The 26822-nt window shown below is 43.8% G+C and overlaps 1 protein-coding gene across 3 annotated transcripts in view; it reads left to right on the top strand.

The window, feature by feature from the left end:
• The window catches only part of gb (solute carrier family 7 member genderblind), a 78757-nt gene that overhangs the window by 35298 nt on the left and 16637 nt on the right, over positions 1-26822 (top strand). For 2 of the 3 annotated variants that reach the window (XM_045763829.2, XM_069305216.1), the window contains exons 2-5: positions 12777-12961; positions 17662-17884; positions 18325-18440; positions 25478-25603. In XM_045763829.2, the coding sequence (XP_045619785.1) occupies positions 12784-12961; positions 17662-17884; positions 18325-18440; positions 25478-25603 (643 nt within the window). In that variant the 5' untranslated portion in view covers positions 12777-12783. Of the gene's footprint in view, positions 1-11303; positions 11327-12776; positions 12962-17661; positions 17885-18324; positions 18441-25477; positions 25604-26822 lie in introns of those variants that run through there. The other variant, XM_069305217.1, reaches the window with a different exon arrangement.

Here is a 26822-nt window from a genome sequence, read left to right on the forward strand (position 1 = left end):
ATAGGGAGGGCTGCAGTGTGTTGATAGCCAGCAAGGAGTACCTGCAGCTATATATGGAACTAAGCAACAGGTTCTGGGCTGGCAACAAGTATCGGACCACCACAACCTTGACATTTCTACTAGTAAGCTGCTGCGTATACATTGTACATACTAGTCTACCATCACAGTGTTCCTCCTACACAACTACGGGCTCACCATAGCCCGTGCTACTTGGAACTTGTTCCGAGTAGCTGAATCTATAACAACTTCCTACCCAACCTCAGCCCTAGAAGTTGGGCCAATCTATGCCCAACGATTGAGCAGTCTTGACCAAATCTAATCTTCCTTACCATCTTTGACGTTGTTATTTAAGATTCACTACTTGGAACAAACATTTCTAAGTAGCACGGGCTATGGTGATCCCGTAGTGGACTTCATTGACGTTTGTCAGGTCCGCACTTCCATTGGCACGGACTTAAATCCCAGCTCGGTGCCTTCTTTGGATAATTATAGTTAATGGATTGTCATATAACCCAAGAAGTGGCATATCATTTTTTGTTCTCAAATGTTCAAGAAAATTCATATACTTCGTAATTACATAAAACAGAAATCCTAGTATACCAACCGTGCCTATTGCAAATAGTTCATTGTACTGATATTGTAAACAGTTCACTATACTAGTACTGTAATGAGCTAGTTACAGTAGACACTGTATAATGAACTATTTACAATAGACAATATAATGAATTGTTTACAATAGGCACAGTGATAATGAAATACGTACGATAGTCTCATTATAATAAACTTTTACTGTGTACCTTGTAAACTGACCATCATCACTGTGCCTAGCGGAATAGTTCACTATATGTTGACTAAGCTACACACTAGAAAGTGAAGGGACGACGACGTTTCGGTCCGTCCTGGGCCATTTTCAAGTCGATTCACAATTGACTTGAGAATGGTCCAGGACGGACCGAAACGTCGTCGTCCCTTCACTTTCTAGTGTGTGGTCTGGTTAACATATTTCAGCCACGTTATTGTGACTCTTCATCACTATATTGTACCTTTTTGTAAATACTTTATCACTGTATTGTAAATAGATCAATATAGTCGCAACACTTGGCGTTCAGGGATCATCAAGAATTTACGAAACCTGTGCATCTTAACTTTATCAATATATACACAAAGGTGCCATGATCAAGCATTATATAAGCTGCGAAATTTCACCACCTAAGGTTCCGGGTTCGATCCCCGGTGGAGGCGGAAACAAATGGGCAGAGTTTCTTTCACCCTGATGCCCCCTGTTCACCTAGCAGTAAATAGGTACCTGGGAGTTAGACAGCTGTTACGGGCTGCTTCCTGGGGGATGTATAACTAAAAAAAAGGGAGGCCTGGTCGAGGACCGGGCCGCGCGGGGATGCTAAGCCCCGAAATCGATCTCAAGATAACCATTGATATCTCTTGATGTATACCTTTTGATATATATATCTATCCGTCTATTGTGCGTTGAGCGGTTACACACCGTTATCTTGAGGTTATCTTGAGATGATTTCGGGGCTTTAGTGTCCCCGCGGCCCGGTCCTCGACCAGGCCTCCACCCCCAGGAAGCAGCTCGTGACAGCTGACTAACACCCAGGTACCTAATTTACTGCTAGGTAACAGGGGCATAGGGTGAAAGAAATTCTGCCCATTGTTTCTCGCCGGCGCCTGGGATCGAACCCAGGACCACAGGATCACAAGTCCAGCGTGCTGTCCGCTCGGCCGACCGGCTCCCGTTGGTCCAAGACTAAAATATATTCACAGAGCACAGTTGCCAATTAATCTTGGCTTATCAACGTCCTTGTGGAACCTGTCCTCTGAGTGGCCTGCATGGCAGGACCTGATTGTCCACCACAGACGACCTGATTGCTTTTGTTGGAGTACTCGATGATGTTGTTATAGATTCAGCTACTTGGAATAGTTCCAAGTAGCACGGGCTATGGTGAGCCCGTAACTTACCTGGCACAGGAGCGGGGCAAGTAGCACGGGCTATGGTGAGCCCGGAACTTACATGGCACAGGAGCGGGGCAAGTAGCACGGGCTATGGTGAGCCCGTAACTTACATGGCACAGGAGCGGGGCAAGTAGCACGGGCTATGGTGAGCCCGGAACTTACCTGGCACAGGAGCGGGGCAAGTAGCACGGGCTATGGTGAGCCCGTAACTTACATGGCACAGGAGCGGGGCAAGTAGCACGGGCTATGGTGAGCCCGGAACTTACCTGGCACAGGAGCGGGGCAAGTAGCACGGGCTATGGTGAGCCCGTAACTTACATGGCACAGGAGCGGGGCAAGTAGCACGGGCTATGGTGAGCCCCTGAGAGTACTTGATGATATTTGTGTGTTTTATACGACGTTGTTACGAAAATGTCCTCCAGCGTACACTGCAGGCTGGCATTATATAGGGTGATGGGAGGTGCTCTGGTACACACACACACACACACACACACACACACACACACACACACACACACACACACAGACACGTGTGTGTGTGTGATTGAGTGATGAACATTAGGTGTCCTAAAAGGTGGCACGGGCATGAATAGCCCGTAAGTGGTAGATTTTTGGGGAGTGAATGTGATCTTTGGTCGTAAGCACGTGTGTGTGTTAGTGAGAAACATATGTAGTGGATATGATAAAAGAAATATGGTCAGGAGTCAGTACATTAGACAATCGACGGTTGGAAAGGCGGGGCCCAAGAGCTAATAGCTCGATTCTACAGGTACAAATAGTAGTGAGTACAAATAGTAAATATACATACAATCACACTGTCACTTTCTGTCTGTCTCTCTCTCTCTCTCTCTCTCTCTCTCTCTCTCTCTCTCTCTCTCTCTCTCTCTCTCTCTCTTGTCTCTTGACTCTCTCTCTCTCTCTCTTGTCTCTTGACTCTCTCTCTCTTTTCTCACTCTCTCTTTTCTCTCTCTCTTTTCTCTCTTTTTTCTCTCTTTTTTTCTCTCTCTCTCTCTCTCTCTCTCTCTCTCTCTCTCTCTCTCTCTCTCTCTCTCTCTCTCTCTCTCTCTCTCTCTCTCTCTCTTTTCTCTCTCTCTTTTCTCTCTCTCTCTCTCTCTCTCTCTCTCTCTCTCTCTCTCTCTCTCTCCCTCTCCCTCTCTCTCTCTCTCCCTCTCCCTCCCTCCCTCCCTCCCTCAGTGTCCTAGGACCGTTGCTCACTGATCAATATTAACGATCCACCACATACTGCAAGACTAATGAAGCCAGAGACCTGAGGAAGCTGTATAATGCCTCACGAAGACCTTGACTGACTTCCTGTAACATCATACAACTCACATAGTCACAGCTCCCACATCGATGGCAAATGGAATTCAATCCAAACAAGTGCAAGGTAGTGAAGTTAGCAAAGGGAGGTGGGAGTCATATAACTAGCCCATACGGAAAAGGCATATGGGACAGTAAGGTAATTATAAGACGAAAATGCTAAGGTAGTATGATTATACGGATCGACTGCGTAATATATATGTAATGCGCTGAATGATGGTTCGCCAGCAGACTTTAAGATCCTTATCTTATCCAACCTAATGCATCCTAACTTAACGATATATATGTACTGTTTTGATAGAAAACGAGCTTCATTGAGTGTTTGTGTACGAACTGGCCATTCCCCGCGGGCCATTCCCCGCGGGCCATTCCCCGCGGGCCATACCCGTGGCCCTATACCCGTGGCCCTATACCCGTGGCCCTATACCCGTGGCCCTATACCCGTGGCCCTATACCCGCGGGGCCATACCCGTGCCCCATACCCGTAGCCCATGCCCTCAGGCAACCACGCTACCAGTATTTTCAACCTGTGGCGGTCTGGTTAATACAGGTTTGTTCTGTGACGCCACCAGTGCCATGTTTACCCTTCGTCACGACTATACTGGCATAAGGTGCCCCACCCACAAGGCTGCGCTCTCCTGATTGGCTGCCCCACTTCCACAAGCGATCACTTGGGCACAGCGCTGCTGGAGGCGCGCCAAGGAACCGGTGACAACGTCGCCAAGTACCACAGTCAGAAGGTTTTAATAGATTGTCATTAGTATGATTCGCGTATGTTGTTTTTAGAGCTTCAGTGTCGAGCCTGGCCTCGGGCCGGGCTTGGGGAGTAGAAGAACTCCCAGAACCCCATCAACCAGGTATGAACCAGACGACTGTCCGTGGTGAGGGCCGAGTGCGTATTTATGTATATCTTTCACACACGCATACATGTATACATGGTGTGTTTATGTATGCATGTGTGAGAGTAGCAGCAAGCGTGCTCTCCGGGCGTATGTGGCAACTGTTATGCAATGATTTTCATCCCATGTTTGTGCCTCGGAGAGGCTACGGGATCCAGTAAGTTCAGTAGAACTTCGGTTTCAACTCTTTTTTTTTAACCCTGTTGTAGCTCAGTCGATTAAGGCTGTGTCTGGGATGCTCCCGGACGCAGGTTCGAATCCTCGTCACGGCCCTTGTGGTTTTGTTCATTGGATGTATCACGTTAGTGTGATTTCTGTGTGTAATTCATCCCATGTTGTTTAAGATTTGCTACCTGGAGCAAAACGTTCCAAAGAGCACGGGCTATAGTGAGCCCGTAGTGGATTTCATCTCAGTTAAAGATGCTGGCGACTTGGTACAACTGATGACTCTGTATTTACTGAACATCATTCAAATACAAATTTCATATTAAACGATATTGACAAGAGAAGCGCGTTGTCAGATTACAATAATTTATGATATTATTTACGGTCACTTGAGGATACATTACTACAATATCATATTCCATATTTAAAACATGCTAATTATGCAGGCGATGAGTCACAATAACGTGGCTAAAGCATGTTGACCAGACCACACACTAGAAGGTGAAGGGACGACGACGTTTCGGTCCGTCCTGGACCAGTCGACTTGAGAATGGTCCAGGACGGACCGAAACGTCGTCGTTCCTTCACCTCGTAGTGTGTGGTCTGGTCAACATGCTAATTATATTTTCTTCCGGTTACTGAGCGACGGTCTCGCTTCATGCAGGACGGCGTTCAATCCCCGACCGTCTAAGTAGTTGGGCGCTATTCCTTTTCCCCGTCCAATCCCAAATCCTGACCCCTTCCCAGTGCTATATAGTCGTAATGGCTTGGCGCTTTCCTCCTGATAATTCCCTTCCCCCCCCTGGTAAAGAAGGATACCGCTTGCAGTAGTCTACAGGTAAACCTTTCCTTGGTTACCTTGAGGTGTTCTCGGGGCTTAGCGTCCCCGCGGCCCGGTCGTCGACCAGGCCTCCTCGTTGCTGGACTGGTCAACCAGGCTGTTGGACGCGGCAGCCTGACGTATGAACCACAGCCTGGCTGATCAGGTAAGCCAGCAGTGAGGATATAAAGCCACTATACACCGCGCTGGTCTGCGAGTGGCTTGATCATTATACGTTAATCAGCCGTTTTCTGACTGGTTCCCTTACATGGCTATCTAGATGGAGACCTTGATGAATAATGTATCGTGTATAATGTATCGTGTATAATGTATCGTGTATAATGACGACTGTTCCTTCGTCGTCAGCAGACCCGAGCTCACCCAGCACAAGTCTGCGTTTACACATTTTCCCTCTGCGCAGGTTGGGTAGGGGAGCAGACGTCTGCACACTCTTGGTAAGAGAGAGCTTTCCCTTACCAGTGAAGAGCAGAGGTGCCATAGGCACAATCAGAGAACACTGTATAAACATCAGAGAGCACTGAATAAACATCAGAGAGCACTGTATAAACATCATTCCATGCATTACACACACACGTGTGTGTGTGTAATGCATGGAATGCATTAGGCAGTGATGTGGTGGAGGCTGACTCCATACACAGTTTCAAGTGTAGATATGATAGAGCCCAGTAGGCTCAGGAACCTGTACACCAGTTGATTGACAGTTGAGAGGCCAGAGCTCAACCCCCGCAAGCACAATTAGGTGAGTACAAACACACACACACACACACACACACACACACACACACACACACGCACGCACGCACGCGGGGCTCTTACTTGGGGCACAGTCAAGCCAGGAGTCGTTCATTGTTGAATTATTTCCTACTTTCAACCTTTTTTCTTTATTATTAGTTCCTGTGGTAGTACGCCTTCCAAGTCCACTTAGATATTGCAACTTGGCAATGTATTTTATCGTGCATAAAGTCTGTCTAGCGTCAACACTTTTCCTCTCTACGACTTATAAGTTTCTACAGGTTTTCCCCGCCATTCAATGACAGTATTACAAGCGAACAGCATTCACTGCTTTGGGGGGGTTCACAGAGTTCGTTTCTGAACCCAGAACGTTTGCGTTCTCATTGCCGCGTTTATGTGGTGTCCTCTCGCTCTCTCGCTCTCTCGCTCTCTCTCGCTCTCTCTCGCTCTCTCTCGCTCTCTCTCGCTCTCTCTCGCTCTCTCTCTCTCTCTCTCTCTCTCTCTCTCTCTCTCTCTCTCTCTCTCTCTCTCTCTCTCGTCTCCCTGTAACAAAAAACGCACAAATCCATGACTGGACAAAGCATACAGATCTTGTTGTGGTCCGCGAGCTGGTCTGATCTTGCGGTCCGAGTCGAGCATGCCGAGCACAGCAATGATAACCGTACCTTCGCTGACTCCGCAAAGTCAGCCAGCCCAGTAACCTCCACGCAGACAAGCCTCCTTGTGGCTCCTTCTGAGCCTTGACGGTGCTTTGACGGTGGCCCCTGTCTCTCTCTACGTATGACTAATGCTTGGCCCTCAGTAGGACGTCTGTGAAAGAGACGGAGGATTACGACGCTTGGCCCTCAGTAGGACGTCTGTGAAAGAGACGGTGGATTACGACGCTTGGCCCACAGTAAGACGTCTGTGAAAGAGACGGGGGATTACGACGCTTGGCCCACAGTAAGACGTCTGTGAAAGAGACGGAGGATTACGACGCTTGGCCCTCAGTAGGACGTCTGTGAAAGAGACGGAGGATTACGACGCTTGGCCCTCAGTAGGACGTCTGTGAAAGAGACGGTGGATTACGACGCTTGGCCCTCAGTAGGACGTCTGTGAAAGAGACGGTGGATTACAACGCTTGGCCCTCAGTAGGACGTCTGTGAAAGAGACGGTGGATTACAACGCTTGGCCCTCAGTAGGACGTCTATGAAAGAGACGGTGGATTACGACGCTTGGCCGTCAGTAGGACGTCTGTGAAAGAGACGGGGGATTACGACGCTTGGCCCTCAGTTGGACGTCTGTGAAAGAGACGGGGGATTACGACGCTTGGCCGTCAGTAGGACGTCTGTGAAAGAGACGGAGGATTACGACGCTTGGCCGTCAGTAGGACGTCTGTGAAAGAGACGGGGGATTACGACGCTTGGCCCTCAGTAGGACGTCTGTGAAAGAGACGGGGGATTACGACGCTTGGCCCACAGTAGGACGTCTGTGAAAGAGACGGGGGATTACGACGCTTGGCCCTCAGTAGGACGTCTGTGAAAGAGACGGTGGATTACAACGCTTGGCCCTCAGTAGGACGTCTGTGAAAGAGACGGTGGATTACAACGCTTGGCCCTCAGTAGGACGTCTGTGAAAGAGACGGTGGATTACGACGCTTGGCCGTCAGTAAGACGTCTGTGAAAGAGACGGGGGATTACGACGCTTGGCCCTCAGTTGGACGTCTGTGAAAGAGACGGGGGATTACGACGCTTGGCCGTCAGTAGGACGTCTGTGAAAGAGACGGAGGATTACGACGCTTGGCCGTCAGTAGGACGTCTGTGAAAGAGACGGGGGATTACGACGCTTGGCCCTCAGTAGGACGTCTGTGAAAGAGACGGGGGATTACGACGCTTGGCCCTCAGTAGGACGTCTGTGAAAGAGACGGGGGATTACGACGCTTGGCCCTCAGTAGGACGTCTGTGAAAGAGACGGGGGATTACGACGCTTGGCCCTCAGTAGGACGTCTGTGAAAGAGACGGGGGATTACGACGCTTGGCCCTCAGTAGGACGTCTGTGAAAGAGACGGAGGATTACGACGCTTGGCCCACAGTAGGACGTCTGTGAAAGAGACGGGGGATTACGACGCTTGGCCCTCAGTAAGACGTCTGTGAAAGAGACGGAGGATTACGACGCTTGGCCCTCAGTAGGACGTCTGTGAAAGAGACGGAGGATTACGACGCTTGGCCCACAGTAGGACGTCTGTGAAAGAGACGGGGGATTACGACGCTTGGCCCTCAGTAAGACGTCTGTGAAAGAGACGGGGGATTACGACGCTTGGCCCTCAGTAGGACGTCTGTGAAAGAGACGGGGGATTACGACGCTTGGCCCTCAGTAGGACGTCTGTGAAAGAGACGGAGGATTACGACGCTTGGCCCACAGTAGGACGTCTGTGAAAGAGACGGGGGATTACGACGCTTGGCCCTCAGTAAGACGTCTGTGAAAGAGACGGGGGATTACAAAACATTTACTGATACGTGAGAATTGTAATAATTTGAAGGTTAATACGGAATTGGACGCAACACAATACAGGAGTCCAGATGAAGCATTCATTCTCTTGCTTTATAATTCCCGTATCTTGAGGTTGTCTTGAGATGATTTCGGGGCTTAGCGTCCCCGCGGCCCGGTCCTCGACCAGGCCTGTTACACACCCCTCAGGAAGCAGCCAGCCCCGTAGCAGCTGTCTAACTCCCAGGTACCTATTTACTGCTAGGTGAACTGGAGTGAAAGAAACTCTATCCAGCTCTGACCTCTGAGTGGATTCAGCGAGGCGTCGGGCGGAACTCCTAGAGACCGATTGTGGATTGTCAATTTAAATCCATCGCCCCCTTCAGGGGGCCCCCAGGGAACCACAACCATCACCCACAATCAGGGGCCCCCATTGCGAGCCAACCCTGGAAACACAAACCGAAACTGTCTCTATTTTCCGCTTGTTACAACTTGTAATAAAGTTGTTACATCTTGGCTTAACGTGTTTATGACGTATTAGAACGTTGTTACAACTTGCTATATTGGTTGTTATAACTGGTTAGGTGGTGTTAAAACTTGCTCGAACGTTGTACCAACGTCGTAGTTTCGGTGTGTGTTTGGCGGGAAGCTCCCTCTCCCCTTCCCCACACCAGAACATGTCACCCAGCTTCCACCAACACAGTTATGAACACTATAAATACCTCCCAATTATAAACAAAATGTTTACTGGTCAGGATTCTCAAGGCCGGCTGGAGCTGTAGGCGCAAAATAAGTATTTATTAAGGCGGGTGAGCTCCCCGTGGATGATGTGTTGTTACTCTGGGCTCGGTGTCTCACGGGCCTCATAATGTTCGCCTTGTTGGCCTGTGCTGCCTTGCTGCTGATTATATATACCACAGTCTCGTGGTCCACGGCTTCCCTGCCTGCCTGCCTGCCTGCCTGCCTGCCTGCCTCCCTGCCTGCCTGCCTGCCTGCCTGCCTGCCTGCCTGCCTGCCTGCCTGCCTGCTTGCCTGCTTGCCTGCCTACCCTGCCTGCCTGCCTGCCTGCCAACCCTCTCTCCCTGCCTGCCTGCCTGCCTGCCTGCCTGCCTGCCTGCCTGCCTGCCTGCCTGCCTGCTTGCCTGCCTGCCTGCCTGCCCTGCCTGCCTGCCCTGCCTGCCTGCCTGCCTGCCAACCCTCTCTCCCTGCCTGCCTGCCTGCCTGCCTGCCTGCCTGCCTGCCTGCCTGCCTGCCTGCCTGCCTGCTTGCCTGCCTGCCTGCCTGCCCTGCTTGCCTGCCAACCCTCTCTCCCTGCCTGCCTGCCTGCCTGCCTGCCTGCCTGCCCTGCCTGCCTGCCAACCCTCTCTCCCTGCCTGCCTGCCTGCCAACCCTCTCTCCCTGCCTGCCTGCCTGCCTGCCTGCCTGCCTGCCTGCCTGCCTGCCTGCCTGCCTGCCTGCCTGCCTGCTTGCCTGCCTGCCTGCCTGCCCTGCCTGCCTGCCCTGCCTGCCTGCCTGCCTGCCAACCCTCTCTCCCTGCCTGCCTGCCTGCCTGCCTGCCTGCCTGCCTGCCTGCCTGCCTGCCTGCCTGCTTGCCTGCCTGCCTGCCTGCCCTGCCTGCCTGCCTGCCTGCCAACCCTCTCTCCCTGCCTGCCTGCCTGCCTGCCTGCCTGCCTGCCTGCCTGCCTGCCTGCCTGCCTGCCATGCCTGCCTGCCCTGCCTGCCTGCCTGCCTGCCTGCCTGCCTCCCTGCCTGCCTCCCTGCCTGCCTGCCCATAATGTGTAAGGTATTGTATAACATGATGCCCAGGGCCCTGCATCAGGAGCAGCGCCGCCGAGGACCAAATATAAGCTGGCGTAGGTAGTGGTGGTGCGCGTGGGTGTCAACAACATCAACTACTTCTCAATGATAGTTATACATGGGTGCTTAAAGACAGTAACAAGCTTACCTAGCTACCGTCTCAAGCAGGCTCCTTGATGCATGACAATATATTCATCCCGTCCCACATTCGTCAGCCCGTCCTCATCATCAATGGTGAGTCCAGGCACCCGTCAACCTCCCTGTCTATGATTGGAAAAAAAAAGCCTGACACACAGCTGCAACCCGTCCTCGACTCAAGTCCATTACATCCAGCGGTCGACCCCACAGACGCATTCATAAATTTTTACACGCTCTTCATTCAAAACGGGAATTTTCTCAAGTATAAATTAATATTATAATATATTAGCATATTGTGCATATATAGGCATAGGTTAGGTTAGGTGTTTAGGTTCTGTTGGCGATTATTTGTATTTGTAGTACGTGGGTGAAGCATTTACAGCGTTGTGGTTCGAACACAAGTCGTCAGTGAACAGCCCGTCCTCCAAACAAAGATCCAAAAGTGATTCCATGCACCCGCCAAACCCCCTGTTTATGAATGAAAAAGCGGTTTATACACGACTCACAACTGCTGACGTTCGAACATATCCGGAACAAGTGCTTCACTGACGAGTTTTGTTCGAACCACTTCGCTATAAATGCTTCACCCACGTACTACAAATGCAAATAATCGCCAATCGAACCTAAACACCTAACCTAACCTAACCTATGCCTATATATGCATAATATGCTAATATATTATAATATTAATTTATATTTGAGATAATTCTTGTTCTGAATGAACAGCATGTTAAAATTTATGAATGCGTCTGTGGGGTCGACCGCTGGATGTAATGGACTTGAGTCGAGGACGGGTTGAGTAAATGGGTGCCCAGGAGTTAGTCAACTGTTGTGGTTTGCATCCTGGGGAAAGGCCGTGGGACTTGATAGCCGAGTGGACAGCGCTCTGGACTCGTAATCCTAGGGTCCGGGTTCGATCCCCGTTGATAGCAGACACAAATGGGCAGAGTTTCTTTCACCCTGTTACCTAGCAGTAAATAGGTATCTGGGAGAATAGGTAAATAGGTACCTGACTGACGAAGTCACCTAGTATGGTCACCCAATGTGTAGTTTACTTCTATATATAAATTACAATCTGGATAAGAACACAATTTGAAGAATACAAACTAATTATACCATAAAGTTATAACCATTTGCATCCGCTCAGTATTTTATGTCCGAAGTTCGATTTTTCCTGGCCACAATCATTTCATTTCTTTATTATGCACCCCATCCCGTGGGCGGTAGTGAAAAGGGTTACAGAGGCACATAATAGGTTCAGGATCTGGGGCCAGATTCACGAAAGCACTTATGCAAACACTTACGAACGTGTACATCTTTCCTCAATCTTTGACGGCTTTGGTTACATTTATTAAACAGTTTACAAGCATGAAAACTTGCCAATCAACTGTTGTTATTGTTATAAACAGCCTCCTGGTGCTTCGGAGCTCATTAACTGTTTAATAATTGTAAACAAAGCCGCCAAAGATTGAGAAAAGATGTACACGTTCGTAAGTGCTTGCGTAAGTGCTTTCGTGAATCTGGCCCCTGAACCCCATAGTTCGTTTAGCTAAGCAAGGGGCAATCTTGTGAAGCTACTTACACAATTGGTGACATTACATACACATGTACAACTATATACATACATACATACACACCTCTCAGGAAAAATGGCAAATAGGCGGCAGCCCACAAAGCCGGAAGTCGTCTGCTCTTGTACTCACCTGTGAACAGAAAGAAAACGGGTTAAGAAAGGAGTAAGAGTGTCTATAGAGCTCAATTGTCACCCCATAACGAGGTGTGGGTTCCCTCTCAGTAGACCCAACCACTTGGGCTGGACGGTAGAGCGACGGTCTCGCTTCATGCAGGTCGGCGTTCAATCCCCGACCGTCCACAAGTGGTTGGGCACCATTCCTTCCCCCCTTCCCATCCCAAATCCTTATCCTGACCCCTTCCAAGTGCTATATAGTCGTAATGACTTGGCGCTTTCCCCCTGATAGTTCCCTTCCCTGTCAGTGGGCGAATCACCAGTTCGGTCAACTGTCAGATTACTGGTCGTGATCCCAGAGAACAATACTCAACCCTCTCGAGGTCCACCTTGTCTTAATACCTCGAGGAACACCCTGTCTCAACACCTACTGAAGGACTCGCTTCGCTATACGAGTTCCAATCGGGACACTCTGCCATTTATTTGTAGGCATCAGCATAATGATCTCCCACACCTGCTGTAGCTACATGTGTGATGTAATGCTCTCCCACACCTGCTGTAGCTACATGTGTGTGATGTAGTGATCTCCCACACCTGCTGTAGCCACATGTGTGGTGTATCACCGACGTATATACTCTAGTCAGCAGCACTCTTGACCACCCTATCACAATGCTGGATTATCTCATATATGTATAGCTAGGTGTATATTCATACATACAGTAGTATGAAGCTAAATTGTATTTTTCCCTTTCCTGCGCAGGTTCACGATGCCAAACAGACGCATACCCACCAGTGATACTACGGAGCCGCTGACGGCGGAGCTGGAGCCCATGAACCCTTCAGAGGACATGGTCGCTAAGGATACGGAGGGCAAGACAGAGCTGAAGAAGGAGCTGGGTCTCCTCGAGGGCGTGGCCATCATCTTAGGCATCATTATTGGCTCTGGTGAGTGATCCCAGGAACGCCAGATTCACGAAGCAATTACGACAGTACTTAAGAACGTGTACATCTTTCCTCAATCTTTGATGGCTTTGGTTACATTTATTAAAACAGTTTGCAAGTATGAAAACTTGCCAGTCAACTGTTGTTATTGTTATAAACAGCCTCCTGGTGCTTCGGAGCTCATTAACTGTTTAATAATTGTAAACAAAGCCGCCAAAGGTTGAGAAAAGATGTCCAGGTTCGTAAGTGTTTGCGTAACTTCGTGAATCTAGCCCCAGGGAGTGAGTGATCCCAGGAACTGATAACTAGGATACTGATAATCTATAATTTTTCTTTCCTCTGTGGCCAATTGGGTATCCAGTAAACTTTACCGTGTTTTACCGCTATGATTGAAGTCCCCCGTAAACTGTTTTGGGCGTTCGGTTTTAGGTCTATCACTTGCCGGATGACTACTAAAGCCACCATAATATAGCTTACTGACCAACCCTAAGTTTACTTTAGTTCTGAATATAGACCTGGACTCAAGTAAACTCACAGTGTATACACAGAAAAACCTAGGTACACCTCTCTGTGTGTACCCAGAATACTGTTTATCGTCAGTTACATCATATTGTAAGGCTTCGTTAACGTGACTGCAAAAGTCTGAAACTTTGCAAGACTTCCTCAACGTGTCAGAAAAAGTCCGAAATTTTACCCTTTGTAGTCATTATTTTCTGCTTTTTTTTTAGTAATTTTTAGTAGGGGGGGGGTGGAGGGTTCGATTAAAGCCGAACGTGTATGTATACACTCTGGCTTCCTGTCCCTCGACACGGTGAATTATTATAGCGTCACTCTAACATATAAAACATCTCAGTAGCCTCCTAAGTATTAGGTTTCAGCTCGTAGACCGATATAAAAGTTATAAATATGGGGATATTTCACTACAGGAAATTAGAATTAAGATATTTATATTAATAATATTACTTGCAATTTGGCGCCACCCCATAACCGTAACCCGTCCTCCTGTTTAGACAGTACTTTTCGTAACTATGTACACCATTGTACATTAGTACAATGGTGTACATAGATAGTACAATTTGGTACTATTCGCTTTAAAATCTGAAAAAAACCTGAAACCCAAATTTAAATATTCCTAGGCCTAGTATAACATATATATGTACTATATTATGCTTCAGATAGCGAGTATTAGGATGGTTCAAGTATGTTTATTGAGACAAAAAAAAAATACATCTCAAAGTAATAGAGTAGCTTAGGCTATTTCTACCCCCCGTTTAGCATGATTAGGCTATGTTTAATTGGCAACAAATAAAAAAACATGTCCGGTTTGTCCAAATTCAAAATGTACAATACCATATTCTACTACTCAATTACGTCAATATATGTCCGTTGGCCCACGTGGGTAAGTATTATCTAAACAGGAAGACGGGATGTATAACACAGCGTTGCGCAGTCCTCTGACAAAGAGCTTAGTGTTTGGTTGTGAAGGTCGCGAGCCGCTCTAGCAAACATCAGGATGAATGGATTAAATACATATCTCCTGCTAGCAAGTCTATACAGTCTCTAAAACTTCTAAAAAGACTTATACATTCAAATGCTGCCAGAAACGCTATGCGTGTTAGTGGTTTTACAAGAATGTAAAAACATCAATGCTATGCGTGCTAGTGGCTTTAAAAGAATGTAAAAACATCAATGCTATGGGTGCTAGTGGCTTTACACGAATGTAAAAATATCAATGATATGTAAACCCAATGTACCTTTTTTTGTATATAAATAAATACAATACGGAGAATGTGTCCTGGGTTTTGTTCGCAGACTTGACATGTGTTCAGCTGTTCAACACAGCTTTCTGTTAGAGACAAATCAATAACGTGGAATAGAAGTGCTTTTTAGCTGTATGTTGTGAGGGAGGGAATTATCAGGGGGGGGGGAAGCGCCAAGCCATGACGACTATATAGCACTGGGAAAGGGTCAGGATAAGAATTTGGGATGGGACGGGGGGGAAAGGAATGGTGCTCAACCACTTGTGAACGGTCGGGGATTGAACACCGACCTGCATGAGGCGAGACTTCATGCAGGTCGGCGTTCAGCAGCGGGAGGTAGCCTCGCGTGCCAGACATGGAGTGTGGAGAGAAGAACTTGTGGACTTTCTGAGGCTTCGTAATCTTGTTGCCGTTGAACTATATGTCGGCTGAGGGCACTGTACTTTAATACGGAGCACAGAGCTGCAGGTGTGGCACAGTTATGGTTAAGTGAGGTGGATTAAGTGTTACTGATACACAGACACGGCTTCACAAATTGAACCCCAATGTTCTCTTTAGCTAAGGAACAAGTTACGTTACTAATGAACTAATTTCAAGAAAGAGGATGGACATTAGACGAGCAAATTAGTAAGCTAATCATGCCGTCCTGTTTGACCAGTGCTGGGCAGGGTAGTCGTCTGGTCCTGTGCCCTCAGATATAACAAAAAAATTTGCTTTGGATATAAATGATTCTGGGAAGACTCGACTCTGCTGGGTTTTAAAATACAACTGTAAAAGATCATTCAGATGGGTGTGTCCTGTTCATAAGAACAGGAAACTGAACAGTTCGTGAATGTTTCCATGGTGACTGAGAAGATACACACTTAGATAGTTTCAAACATTATCATCGAAGATTTGAGAATTAAAATTGCCTTCTGCTGTTTAGTCTATTCTTTTATTGTTTTTGTAAATATTCTTATCTGCTAGGGAGCTAGTCTGTAGTGAAAATTTTAACTTAGACATCGTTATTTAATTCAAAAGTAAATTACTGTTAAAAAAAGGCGCCAAACCGGGAAGACAATTTAGCAATGATTCTAGAGTAATGATTTAAGAGTTTGACTTGGTGATAATAGTCCCCATTACAGAGGGGATGAATTATTAATGTATGATAATTTATGACTATTTTGATTTGCATTTTCTAGCATATTGAAATGTGGTGTGGGAATACCACAGATTTATTTTTAATATTGCATATGTCGTACCTAGTAGCCAGAATGCACTTCTCAGCCTACTATGCAAGGCCCGATTTGCCTAATAAGCCAAGTTTCCATGAATTAATGTTTTTTCGACTACCTAACCTACTTAACCTAACCTAACCTAACTTTTTCGGCTACCTAACTTAACCTAACCTATAACGATAGGTTAGGTAGGGTTGGTTAGGTTTGGTCATATATCTACATTAATTTTAACTCCAATAAAAAAAAATTGGCCTCATACATAATGAAATGGTTAGCGTTATCATTTCATAAGAAAAAAATTAGAGAAAATATATTAATTTAGTAAAACTTGGCTTATTAGACAAATCGGGCCTTGCATAGTAGGCTGAGAAGTGCATTCTGGCTACTAGGTACGACACATATATCATTTATTACAGTGTCGCAAATACTCGATGTAAACTGCAACCTCTACATGATTCATTGGCTACCAAGAGCATTGAAAGTGGTTTAGCTTCATAAAATTTACAACACTTTCTGCCAATAAGAACACACAAATGACCTTGTTTTCAAGGTCATAAAATAATAATAGTAATAATCACACTAACCTAATAGATCAATGAGAAAATCCACGAGGCCTTTGAGGTGGGTGCGAACCAATAACCTCGGCACTGCCAGCCGCATACTTTACTATTGGACCACCGCTGGCTTGAAAAAGTCATACCATCAGATTTCAACTGAAATCACAGTTCTCTGGGAAATCTGGAGAAGCCAGTCCAAGTTCTTACGCATGACCCACAAGCACTCGCGCCACCTCGTAGCCCTAGTGGGTTTTCTCAATAATAATAATAATTGAAGGGTGTGTCCATCACAGATACCCTAAAGAAGTTGTCAACATGGACTGTGTAAATGACTAACATCTTCATTCATCCAGCACCATCAGTCACGAACATATTCCCTCACCCATCCACTACACATAAGGGGCATAACTGGCCGACCCCTCACAGTGTTCAAGAGAGAACTGGATAAGCACCTCCAAAGGATACCTGATCAACCAGGCTGTGACTCATACGTCAGGCTGCGAGCAGCCGCGTCCAACAGCCTGGTTGATCAGTCCAGCAACCAGGAGGCCTGGTCGACGACCGGGCCGCGGGGACACTAAGCCCCGGAAGCACCTCAAGGTAACCTCAAGGTAACCCCAACACCATCTGTCACACCAAGTGATCTGGGAAAGAATCAAATTGTTGGCTAGCAGACACCCAAACCAGCTGGGGGCCTACGTGAACCAGATGTTAAAATAGGTCAAAATCCTAACCCCCCCAACAAACAACACATGACCGATGAATAACCCTCAAACTTGCACGAAGCTAAAGCAGGTTCAGGGAATATATCCATATCCATAGGACCACAGAACCCACTGGGGATTTCCAGGGCCTGAAGGGTAAACCAAGCAAGACACCCAGGCACTGGGATCACTACTCTGGCCCTAAAAGTAAACTGACACAGCCTGGTTCACTCAGCTGTGAAGGGCAACCTTGGTGCATTGTTTGCTGTCCATAAAAATGCCTATAAAGCCCTATAATTACCAAAATTTACATTTCTCTGGCTCTTATTACCTAACAAAATGATAAACCTTATTATACATAAAAAAATAATTAAATACGGGACCATAATATTTATTTGAGCACTGGACCTTTTTTGCCTATAGCTCTAATGAAGGCATCGTAGAATATATTATTTCTTTTCATAGGTATCTTCATTTCACCGAAGGGCGTACTACAAGAAACTGGCAGTGTGGGAATGTCTCTAATTGTATGGATACTGTGTGGTTTGCTGTCCATGATTGGTGCCCTATGTTATGCCGAGCTGGGCACTTCTATACCCAAATCCGGAGGGGACTATGCTTATATCAACACAGCCTTCGGATCTCTTCCCTCTTTTCTATTTTTATGGGATGCGAATCTTATATTTGTGTAAGTCTTTACTGTGTTACATTGTAATTTGTTTACATATTTCCATAAATAGTGTAATGCAAAAATTTTATACAGTACTACAGTTAAAGCAATTTTTAAATTACTGCATTGCTTAAATATTTTGCATGATTATTCCCCCTAAAAATAACACATAAGAGTAGTACTGTATTTACTACTTTTGAGTAAAATACAAACACATTAATTAAAATAATTCTGTAATATATTTCTCACTCTTTTTTTTAATAGTTTTGTATTATGGTTTACACACACGCTGTATTTCATAGTGTTTCATATTGGCTAGTGAACTACCGTAATATTAAGGTCATATGTAACAAGTAAAATAAAAAAAAAATCATGAATAAAATAAAGTAGCACTGTTTGTGTTACAATTTAATATTGTTGCAGGAAATTATGTTTTCTAACATACATGCAATTTTCAGTCCTACAACTAACGCCATCATGGGTTTGACATTTGCCAAGTATGTCATACAGCCGTTCTTCCCAAGCTGTGACATGCCGGATTCTTCGGTCCGGCTCATCGCAGCACTTGCCATCTGTAAGTTCCTGGCAGACTTGCTACTCTATAGCCATAACCTTTTATTGCATCACATTTTGAAGCATTGTAGATTGTGTCATGGTATTATTTTTGTGTTTTGTCATGATTAAGTTAACACTAATATGAATAAAATTAATCACATAACACTACTGTGTTCATTTTTAATAAGAAAAAATGAAGTAAAATATATTTTGACATCTTCAGAGTTGAAAGTAAGCATGAAATAACAAGTTATTCTAGGAATTTTAAATACTAGTAGTAGCATTTGTATTACATGACAGCATTATTGTAATACAATGTGCTGAGAATCTATGTTAATATATTTGAGATCATGTTCTTGAGGCTGGTCATACATTTAATCTTGAACATTTCACCAACTTTCAACTTGAAAAACATTTTAACCTTGCTTGGTTATACAAATATTATAAGTATTAAAAGCATAGTTACTCTGAATAGGCTTCTCTGTTTTTTATATATACATGGATCTGCTGATGAACCTGTATGACAGAACACTAAATGTATCAAATTCACAATCACAGATATTAAAGTTTTTTGGGAATATGGAATGCTATATTAATCATAACATGTTTAACTAAATCATTCTTTTCTATCTAGATCAATTTTGTTGGTCAAGGTCTGTTAGAGAACGGCTCATGCAAGGTTTACCTCATGTAGACTCTTCCCCAGCTTTATTTATTTTTTTAACACAGGAATAGGAATAAATGTGGGAGTAATTATCCTGTATATTTACAGGCTAAGAGTTGTTTCCTACCACATAATCACATTTTAGAAGCTAACCCCTAGTATGTTGTCCCCAGAACACGATACACCAAACAGTTTAAATCCAGGTTCCTCAGTTGCTGCTGAGTGCACAGGGGAAAAGTGGAGAGAAGCAACGCCCAACCTGAAGGAACAACTGAAACATTTGTCAAAGGATTTTATGTGCTGGTTTGCCCCATCATAAAAGTGACGCAGCTGCCACTTGCTTGCAGACACAAGAACCCATGTAATGGATGATGCCTTTTTTGGCATGTGAGAATTGGCACATAAAAAGGGAAAAAAAATAGGACAATGGAAAAGTAGCATTAGCTAACAGAAAATAAGGAGATGGAGATAATGGAGCAGATCATCAAGTGACTCGGCAGTGTGAGTGTTAAAGATGGAGCCATCAGTTGGGGGATAAGAGAGTAACTCCTTTTTCCTTCCCACTCTATAGTACCTTGTTGAGCAACAGTTACCAAGACTAATCAGTCTCCTTCCTTTTCCCCAGCTGTATTATATAGTTAAACTGACAAGATGCATTGAGAGCAGTGCATCAATCAGCTTTATATAGATGTTGAGGTGTGACAAAACATATCCTTCCAGTTGTCATTTTGTATGCCACTTCGTTCATATTTTAAATGGCCAACAAACAATTTGCCTTAGGCAATTTATTCATCATCCAACTGCAGGTTTTCTCTGAAAACAATAATTGATGAAACAAACACACACTAACATAGTTACTAATTCCATGTTCTGTGTTTAGAGATTTGAGAAGTGTTTACAATAACAACATTGTATCTTATTTTTTAAGGGCTATAGAGGTAGTTTATAATGGAGGAAGTGTAAACTATTTTTTTTTATTTATTTATGGTGACAAATGTAATATACAGTAACAATATCATCATAGACATTTTAGCGTTGAGAATTACAGCTTTGCTCGTACTAAGGAAAAATTATTGCACATTTGCTTGAATATGGAGAATTCTAGTGGATGAGTTTGATGCAGAGTACAATAATACAAATATTTAACATTAAATAAGTTAATAATAGAGGGAGCTAAATAATATAATATAGAAACAGAATGATGAAAACATTTTTTGCATGACGACCTACACTGTAATAAGAGCGTTTCTCATTTGTCTTATTGTATTACACTTGCATCTTATAACTGGAAAAGCTTAGAATATAAAGACGTGTTTGTGTAAGTTTTAATTATGAAGTGCTGTGCATTTCATTCCTTGTGCAAATAATTATCATATTGTCATGTAAATAATAAAGATGATATCAGTTATGATAACGCAAAAATCCATAGGAGCTGTAATGATGATTCGAACCTATGCATTGGGTATTTCCTGGCACATGCCCCAGACAACCACGCCACGACATAGTAAAAGATAACAACCTAGAGTTCTACTGAGCATATGAGGGTTTCCGAGACTTCCACTGAAGCTGGACTAGGGTTTCACACAATCCCCCCATGTGCTCTGGTCTAACTCTGATGCTCCTCTTTCACAACACAGAGTAATCACACTAATGTGATGCATCAATAAGAAAATCCTTCAGTGGAAGCCTCAGGAACCCTCGTGTGTTCAGTAGAACTCTAGGTTACAATCCTTTTACCATGTGCAAACGAGGAGTCACAATAATGTGGCTGAAATATGTTGACCAGACCACACAGTAGAAAGTGAAAGGACGATGACATTTCGGTCCGTCCCGAGCCATTCTCAAGTCGATTGTGAGAATCACAATCAACTTGAGAATGGTCCAGGACGGACCGAAACGTCGTCGTCCCTTCACTTTCTAGTGTGTGTGACCTGGTCAACCTTGTACCATGTCATGGCCTGGGTGCCCGAGACATATGCCTGGGTATACCCAGCACCCATATTCGAATCCTCATCACAGCTGCTACAAATTTTCTCATTGATAAATCACATTAATGTGATTACTCTGTGTAATAACAATTATCATCATCATGTTAATTGAGCTGGCGTGGAACAGGAACCCTGTGGCTCATGAAGACTAAAGTCCTCACTATGCTTTTGTGTGATCTTCAGGGCATTGATGGAGGCTAATATTTTATACACTAACTCATTGATCTCTTAATACATTTAATGATTTGATATTATGTGCAGGCGATGAGTCACAATAACGTGGCTGAAGTATGTTGACCAGACCACACACTAGAAGTTGAAGGGACGACGACGTTTCGGTCCGTCCTGGACCATTCTCAAGTCGATTGTGATTCCAATCTCCAATCCAATCTCGATTCCATTCTCACAATCGACTTGAGAATGGTCCAGGACGGACCAAAACGTCGTCGTCCCTTCAACTTCTAGTGTGTGGTCTGGTCAACATACTTGATATTATATGTGGATGTAATCATAGAGGTTTTTCTTCCTGACTACATGAGCAGGTGCATAATTGTGTAATTTATAATAGGCCTTAAGTTTGTTTAAACCTGAAACATGGTAGCCTGCAGTTCGCTCTAGAACTGTATAATGATTAATGATTTTGCATAGTTGCTTCATAATCTGCTGCATAGTAGCTTCATAATCTGCTGCATAGTAGCTTCATAATCTGCTGCACAGTAGCTTTATAATCTACTGCACAGTAGCTTTATAAACTTGTACTTTTGCACAGAAAAGTATACAGAAAAAAATATCAGGATATTGCCAACAACATTGTTTCAACATTTAGTCTTCAGGAAGCATTTTGCCTTCAATTTCATGTTTAAACAATTATAATTTGTTGTGTTAATGGTAATAACTCACTTAGGTTTCAGTTTATCATATAAAGAGGCAGACAGGGGGTGACAGCTGAGTAGCTAGAGCCATGATTCTTATTTTAAGTCTTCTGACTGGCATGTAGCTCTTGGGTAAACTTAATACGTCGTGAGAAGTGCACTGGTTGCTGAACTTTAATATCTTGGATGAACAACCATTGATATATGGCTCCCATGCACTAAATTAAAATTGGTACTTTAGGTAATAGCTATTCAACTCTGAAAATCAGTAATTTAAAGGTAGCCAACGGAATAACAAATGCAATTACAGTCCTGTAGTCATATTTGTTGCTTAGGTAATGGCCTCCATTGTAGGAGCTGTGTGAAATACAAGGAATTATCAGTATGTTCTTCAAAATCTGTTTAGCTTCATAGTGTTGGGGTCTTGGGGGAAATATCTAGTAAAGAATTCATTAGAATTTAATCCGATATTTTATGATTTTTCAAAATCATCAAATTAAAACAAATATTGTAAAAAATATATATCATCTTTAATGTTTGTTAAACTCTTAATGTAAAGCTTAAATCCATTGCAACCTCTCAAACTAAACTTTAACTGTCAGTATCAATGGTTATATTAATAGCCAGAGATTGTTTAAACTTGACCAATGTATTTTGTTACATGTGCAGTTAATAGGTAACAGGTAACAGGGTGAATTTTTTTCTTATCAGTAACAAATAGTAACTTGGAGATATTTGATGTATCCTGAGCTATTCTATCCTCAAACAAGATCACTGCTGGTCCCATTGGAAAGGATCATGACAGACGGGGTGATTTTCTGCACTGGTGCAATAGATCTTTTCAAATACTGTACTTCTGTGCTCTGGTTATACCGACTCTTTGGAGGTATTGGCAAAAAGCTTAATTCAGTCCAAAATGATCACAAAGTTTGCTCATAAACACTCAAACCCTTTCCAAGCCATATTATATATCACAAAGGACTACAATGTAGATTGCTTGAAAACTGACCATTTGCCATACTGACAGCTAATCAATGTCAGTACGGTGGTCAAGCTGTCCATTGCCGCAATGGACAGCTGATCATTGGCCACCAGAAGATATGCTAGCACCCAGTCCTGTTCTTGTAACTCCATCATAATTTACCTGACCGGTTATTGTCATGGTTTGACATTGGATAGAGGCTGGGTTCAGCCAAGTGCCTTGTATTTATCCTTAAAAACTTTGGTGTCAGCTTGTACTTCGACACTGAGTGCTTCCTCTTGTGGTTTCCAGTACATTTAGGGTTCCTTTTTATGCTTTGTTCCAGTTTTCGGTATTTGTGCTGGGAATTTTGGAACACTTGGCTCTATGTGGAACGAGAAGTTTCTTTACCTTCTAGATCTGGCCTTGGCTAAGTTCTTAGTGGCTACACTGTGTTTGTTATTGTGTTGTTCAGTCACTGATTACCCTCACCCTTGCTTCCTAAGGGTTATTGTTTGCCACCCAGTTCTACTTGTGATGGGACATCCAATATTTACCCGACAGCCACCATCTTAAGTGGCTTTGAAGGCGACATAAAACGGCCACCTTGTCAAAGGTTTCATCTATTATTTGAGGATTTTTCTAGTTAAACTTTGAACTGATGTTTTGTATTGTCTTGGCAAATACCTCTTCAGCAGGTAGACATTTTGGTGAGTTTATTACCCTGTGGGTAGAAAAGCATCTCCTGTTATCTATATTACATTGTGGCTTGTTGAGCTTGAATTTGTTCCCTTGGGAGATTTACAATGTAGTTTTTAAAAATGTGGATTGCATCATTATCTTCTAATTTATTTAATATTTTAAAGGTCTCAATGAGATTAGCCCCATTCATATGTGTACTTGTGCACCTCCCAATCATTCTGCACTTCATTATATATTCCTATGGTTTTGGAAAATGGAGGAGAGCATTAAATTTAAAGTGAAAATATATGTTTCATTGAGAAAAAAGTTGACTTTTGGAGGTCTTTGGAGCATAACCCCATTTTCTCAATATGTGCTGCTTTTGCTTGAAACAGGTTTTAAAGGAATGTTAACCCATGCAAAAATTGAGGACTTCCTATAACTCGAGACATTGTCCCTGCTTGCCATTGCTATGCACTACCAAGTATGTGTTCTTCTTACTCTCCTCCTAAGTCTTGGCTTAATCATTCCATACATCTCCATGCTCACCCTAGCTTCTTGTGCTAATATTAAGCTTTCTTCTTTAAAATGAGTCCCATCTTGATTAGAGGTAAGTTTTTTCATTCCTGGGCGCATCATCATCATCTTTTCTTGCTGCCTTATGTCAGTATCTCTCTGCCTCTTCAAGCTTAAACTATGCCTCTTTTTCACAATGAAATCACAAGATGCATCTATCAGGAAATATAGTGCGTGTGCTTGCGGGTTTGATCCAATTGTACAGAAACTATATTTTCTTGTACATCTCTCCACCTTACCCCTCCTCATACCTTGCTGCCTGCATCTTTCAGCTGCTCTTAGGGGTTCATTTGAGTCACCTTTAGATATATAATTGGGTGCATAACTTTTGACGTTTACTATGCTTAATGTTTTTTTTCTCGGTTATGGCCTCTTCTGACGTTCATGATCAGGGCTTCCGGCAGCCCAACTGCATTTTCACTGCCTGCTACACCCCCAGGATATCCCACCCGTGTTATCAGTGTTGCACTGTATCTCTTAAAGTTAAGCTGCTGCTGCTCTTCTTGGCAGGGTCTTGAGTCTCCTTTGGCAGCTAGTTTCATACTTTTTTTTTTTTTTTTGAGATATATACAAGAGTTGTTACATTCTTGTAGAGCCACTAGTACGCGTAGCGTTTCGGGCAGGTCCCTGGAATACGATCCCCGCCGCGAAGAATCGTTGTTACAACCAAGTACACATTTTACTGTTGAGTTAAACAGAGGCTACAGTTAAGGAATTGCGCCTGCCTCAAGCTTACTTTATGCAGCATTCTAGTGGAATAGCTCAGAAATCTGTCTTTGAATATGAAAAACTTTCCAAACAGAATATTCAGATGCTCTTACTTTCGTGCAGTCCTCCTCTCTTTCTTCTTTCTGATATGCCTATGTGTATAGTTTTCTTTTTACTTCAATCATAATATGATGTGGCTTGAAGCAGTAGTTTGGATGTTTGTGCTAGTTCTGCCATCTGGGGTGGTCAGGAGTAGCAGCCAAGTGGGCATACTGCCATTTGCAAGAGTACAACTTCGTGACCTTTGAGATGACAAGTAGGACTTAGAAAGGCTTTAAGTGTTTATGAGTGAACTTTTATAGTCATCCTGGGCTGGTTTTGAGCTTTTCTTCACTGTCTTTCTAGCACTGGTATGATTCAACAGGGACATTGGAAAAGATTACCATTTCTCCAGTTCGTAATGTTGCGTTCTCATAATCCTCATGATTCTGTCCAACGAGACCAGCAGTGATCTTGCCATTGGGCGTATACTCGTGTCATGGTTTGAAAGGCGCTTTCATATTCACTCATTCATTCATATTCACTTTTATTTTGTTTCTCTTGCAGCATTTCTGACGTTTATTAACTGTTGGAATGTTCGAGTGACCACCAAGCTTCAGGATGCCTTCATGGTCACCAAAATTGGGGCTCTTCTTCTCGTTATTGTTGCTGGCATGGTGCACTTATTTATGGGTAGGCAATATTTGTTTAAGTTTAATATTTTTGAAGGCAATAATAATATATTTGTAAACTTTTTTTTCCCTGTCCATCCATACCTATCCCTTCCTCTTCCTCAGTATATGGCATCCCATTGTTATGGACAGGAAACCTGTTAAGCTTATTGAGCAGCCTCTTGCCAATATTTAATTCCCAAAATTTGACACACAATAGTCAACTAATTCCCAGGTACCTATTTGCTGCTGGGTGATTGGAATCAGTCGGTGTAAGGAAATGTCCTCAAACTTCTTGTCTTGCCAGAAATTCAAGTCCAGGACCAACTGCTTGTGAACCAACTTCACTAACCATTGTGCTACAGGTCATCCAATGTGCAATATCTCACCCTTTAGTTTGCTAGTCTGCTTAATATAATGTACACAGCCCTTGACAAAAATGAGTTCCCAATTGGTCTCCTCATTGACCTGAGAAAGGCCTTTGATACCGTAAACCATAACTACCTCTTACTTAAACTTCACCACTATGCTATCCGAGGCCTTGCTCTGACTATATTCGTTCCTATCTTGATGACAGACACCAATATGTAACCATCAATAGTATTACCTCCACTCTGTCATTGACAAAGTAGGGGTGCCACAGGGCAGTATTTTGGGACCTATATTTCTTATATACAGTACATCAATTTTTCTAGCATTCTTAAACCTATATTAAAGTTATTGTCAACAATGAATTAAAAGAAAAAAGTCACTTATGGATGTCAACTAACAAACTTACACTAAACATAGAAAAGACCTACATTTTATTTGGTAGTAAATCATCAAATCAGATACAACTTCAGATAGACAATGTTAACATTACCAATAAAAATGAGAGAAAGATCCTTGCCCTATACACAGACAAGAAACTGAACTTCAGCACTTACATACAACACAGCCAAAAAACTCTAAAAAAAAAAAAAATGGTCAGTATACTTTTTAAAATCAGAGATTATGTTCCCCACTCTGCTCTCCTCTCATTATACTACACACTAATCTATCCCTATCTTGCATACGGTATCTGCGCATGGGGGTTCAACCGCTGCAAATTATCTTAAGCCTATCATTACTCGGCAAAAGTCTGCTATCAGAACTATAGCAAACGCAGTTTTCAAACAACACACAACCCCTCTGTTTAAGTCCCTTAATGGTTAGCACAATCTTCTTCCGCGTGACACCTCCAGAACGATTATTATCGCTAC

Source organism: Procambarus clarkii, chromosome 54 (genome assembly GCF_040958095.1).
Source record: "Procambarus clarkii isolate CNS0578487 chromosome 54, FALCON_Pclarkii_2.0, whole genome shotgun sequence".
Classification (NCBI taxonomy): Eukaryota; Metazoa; Arthropoda; class Malacostraca; order Decapoda; family Cambaridae; genus Procambarus; species Procambarus clarkii.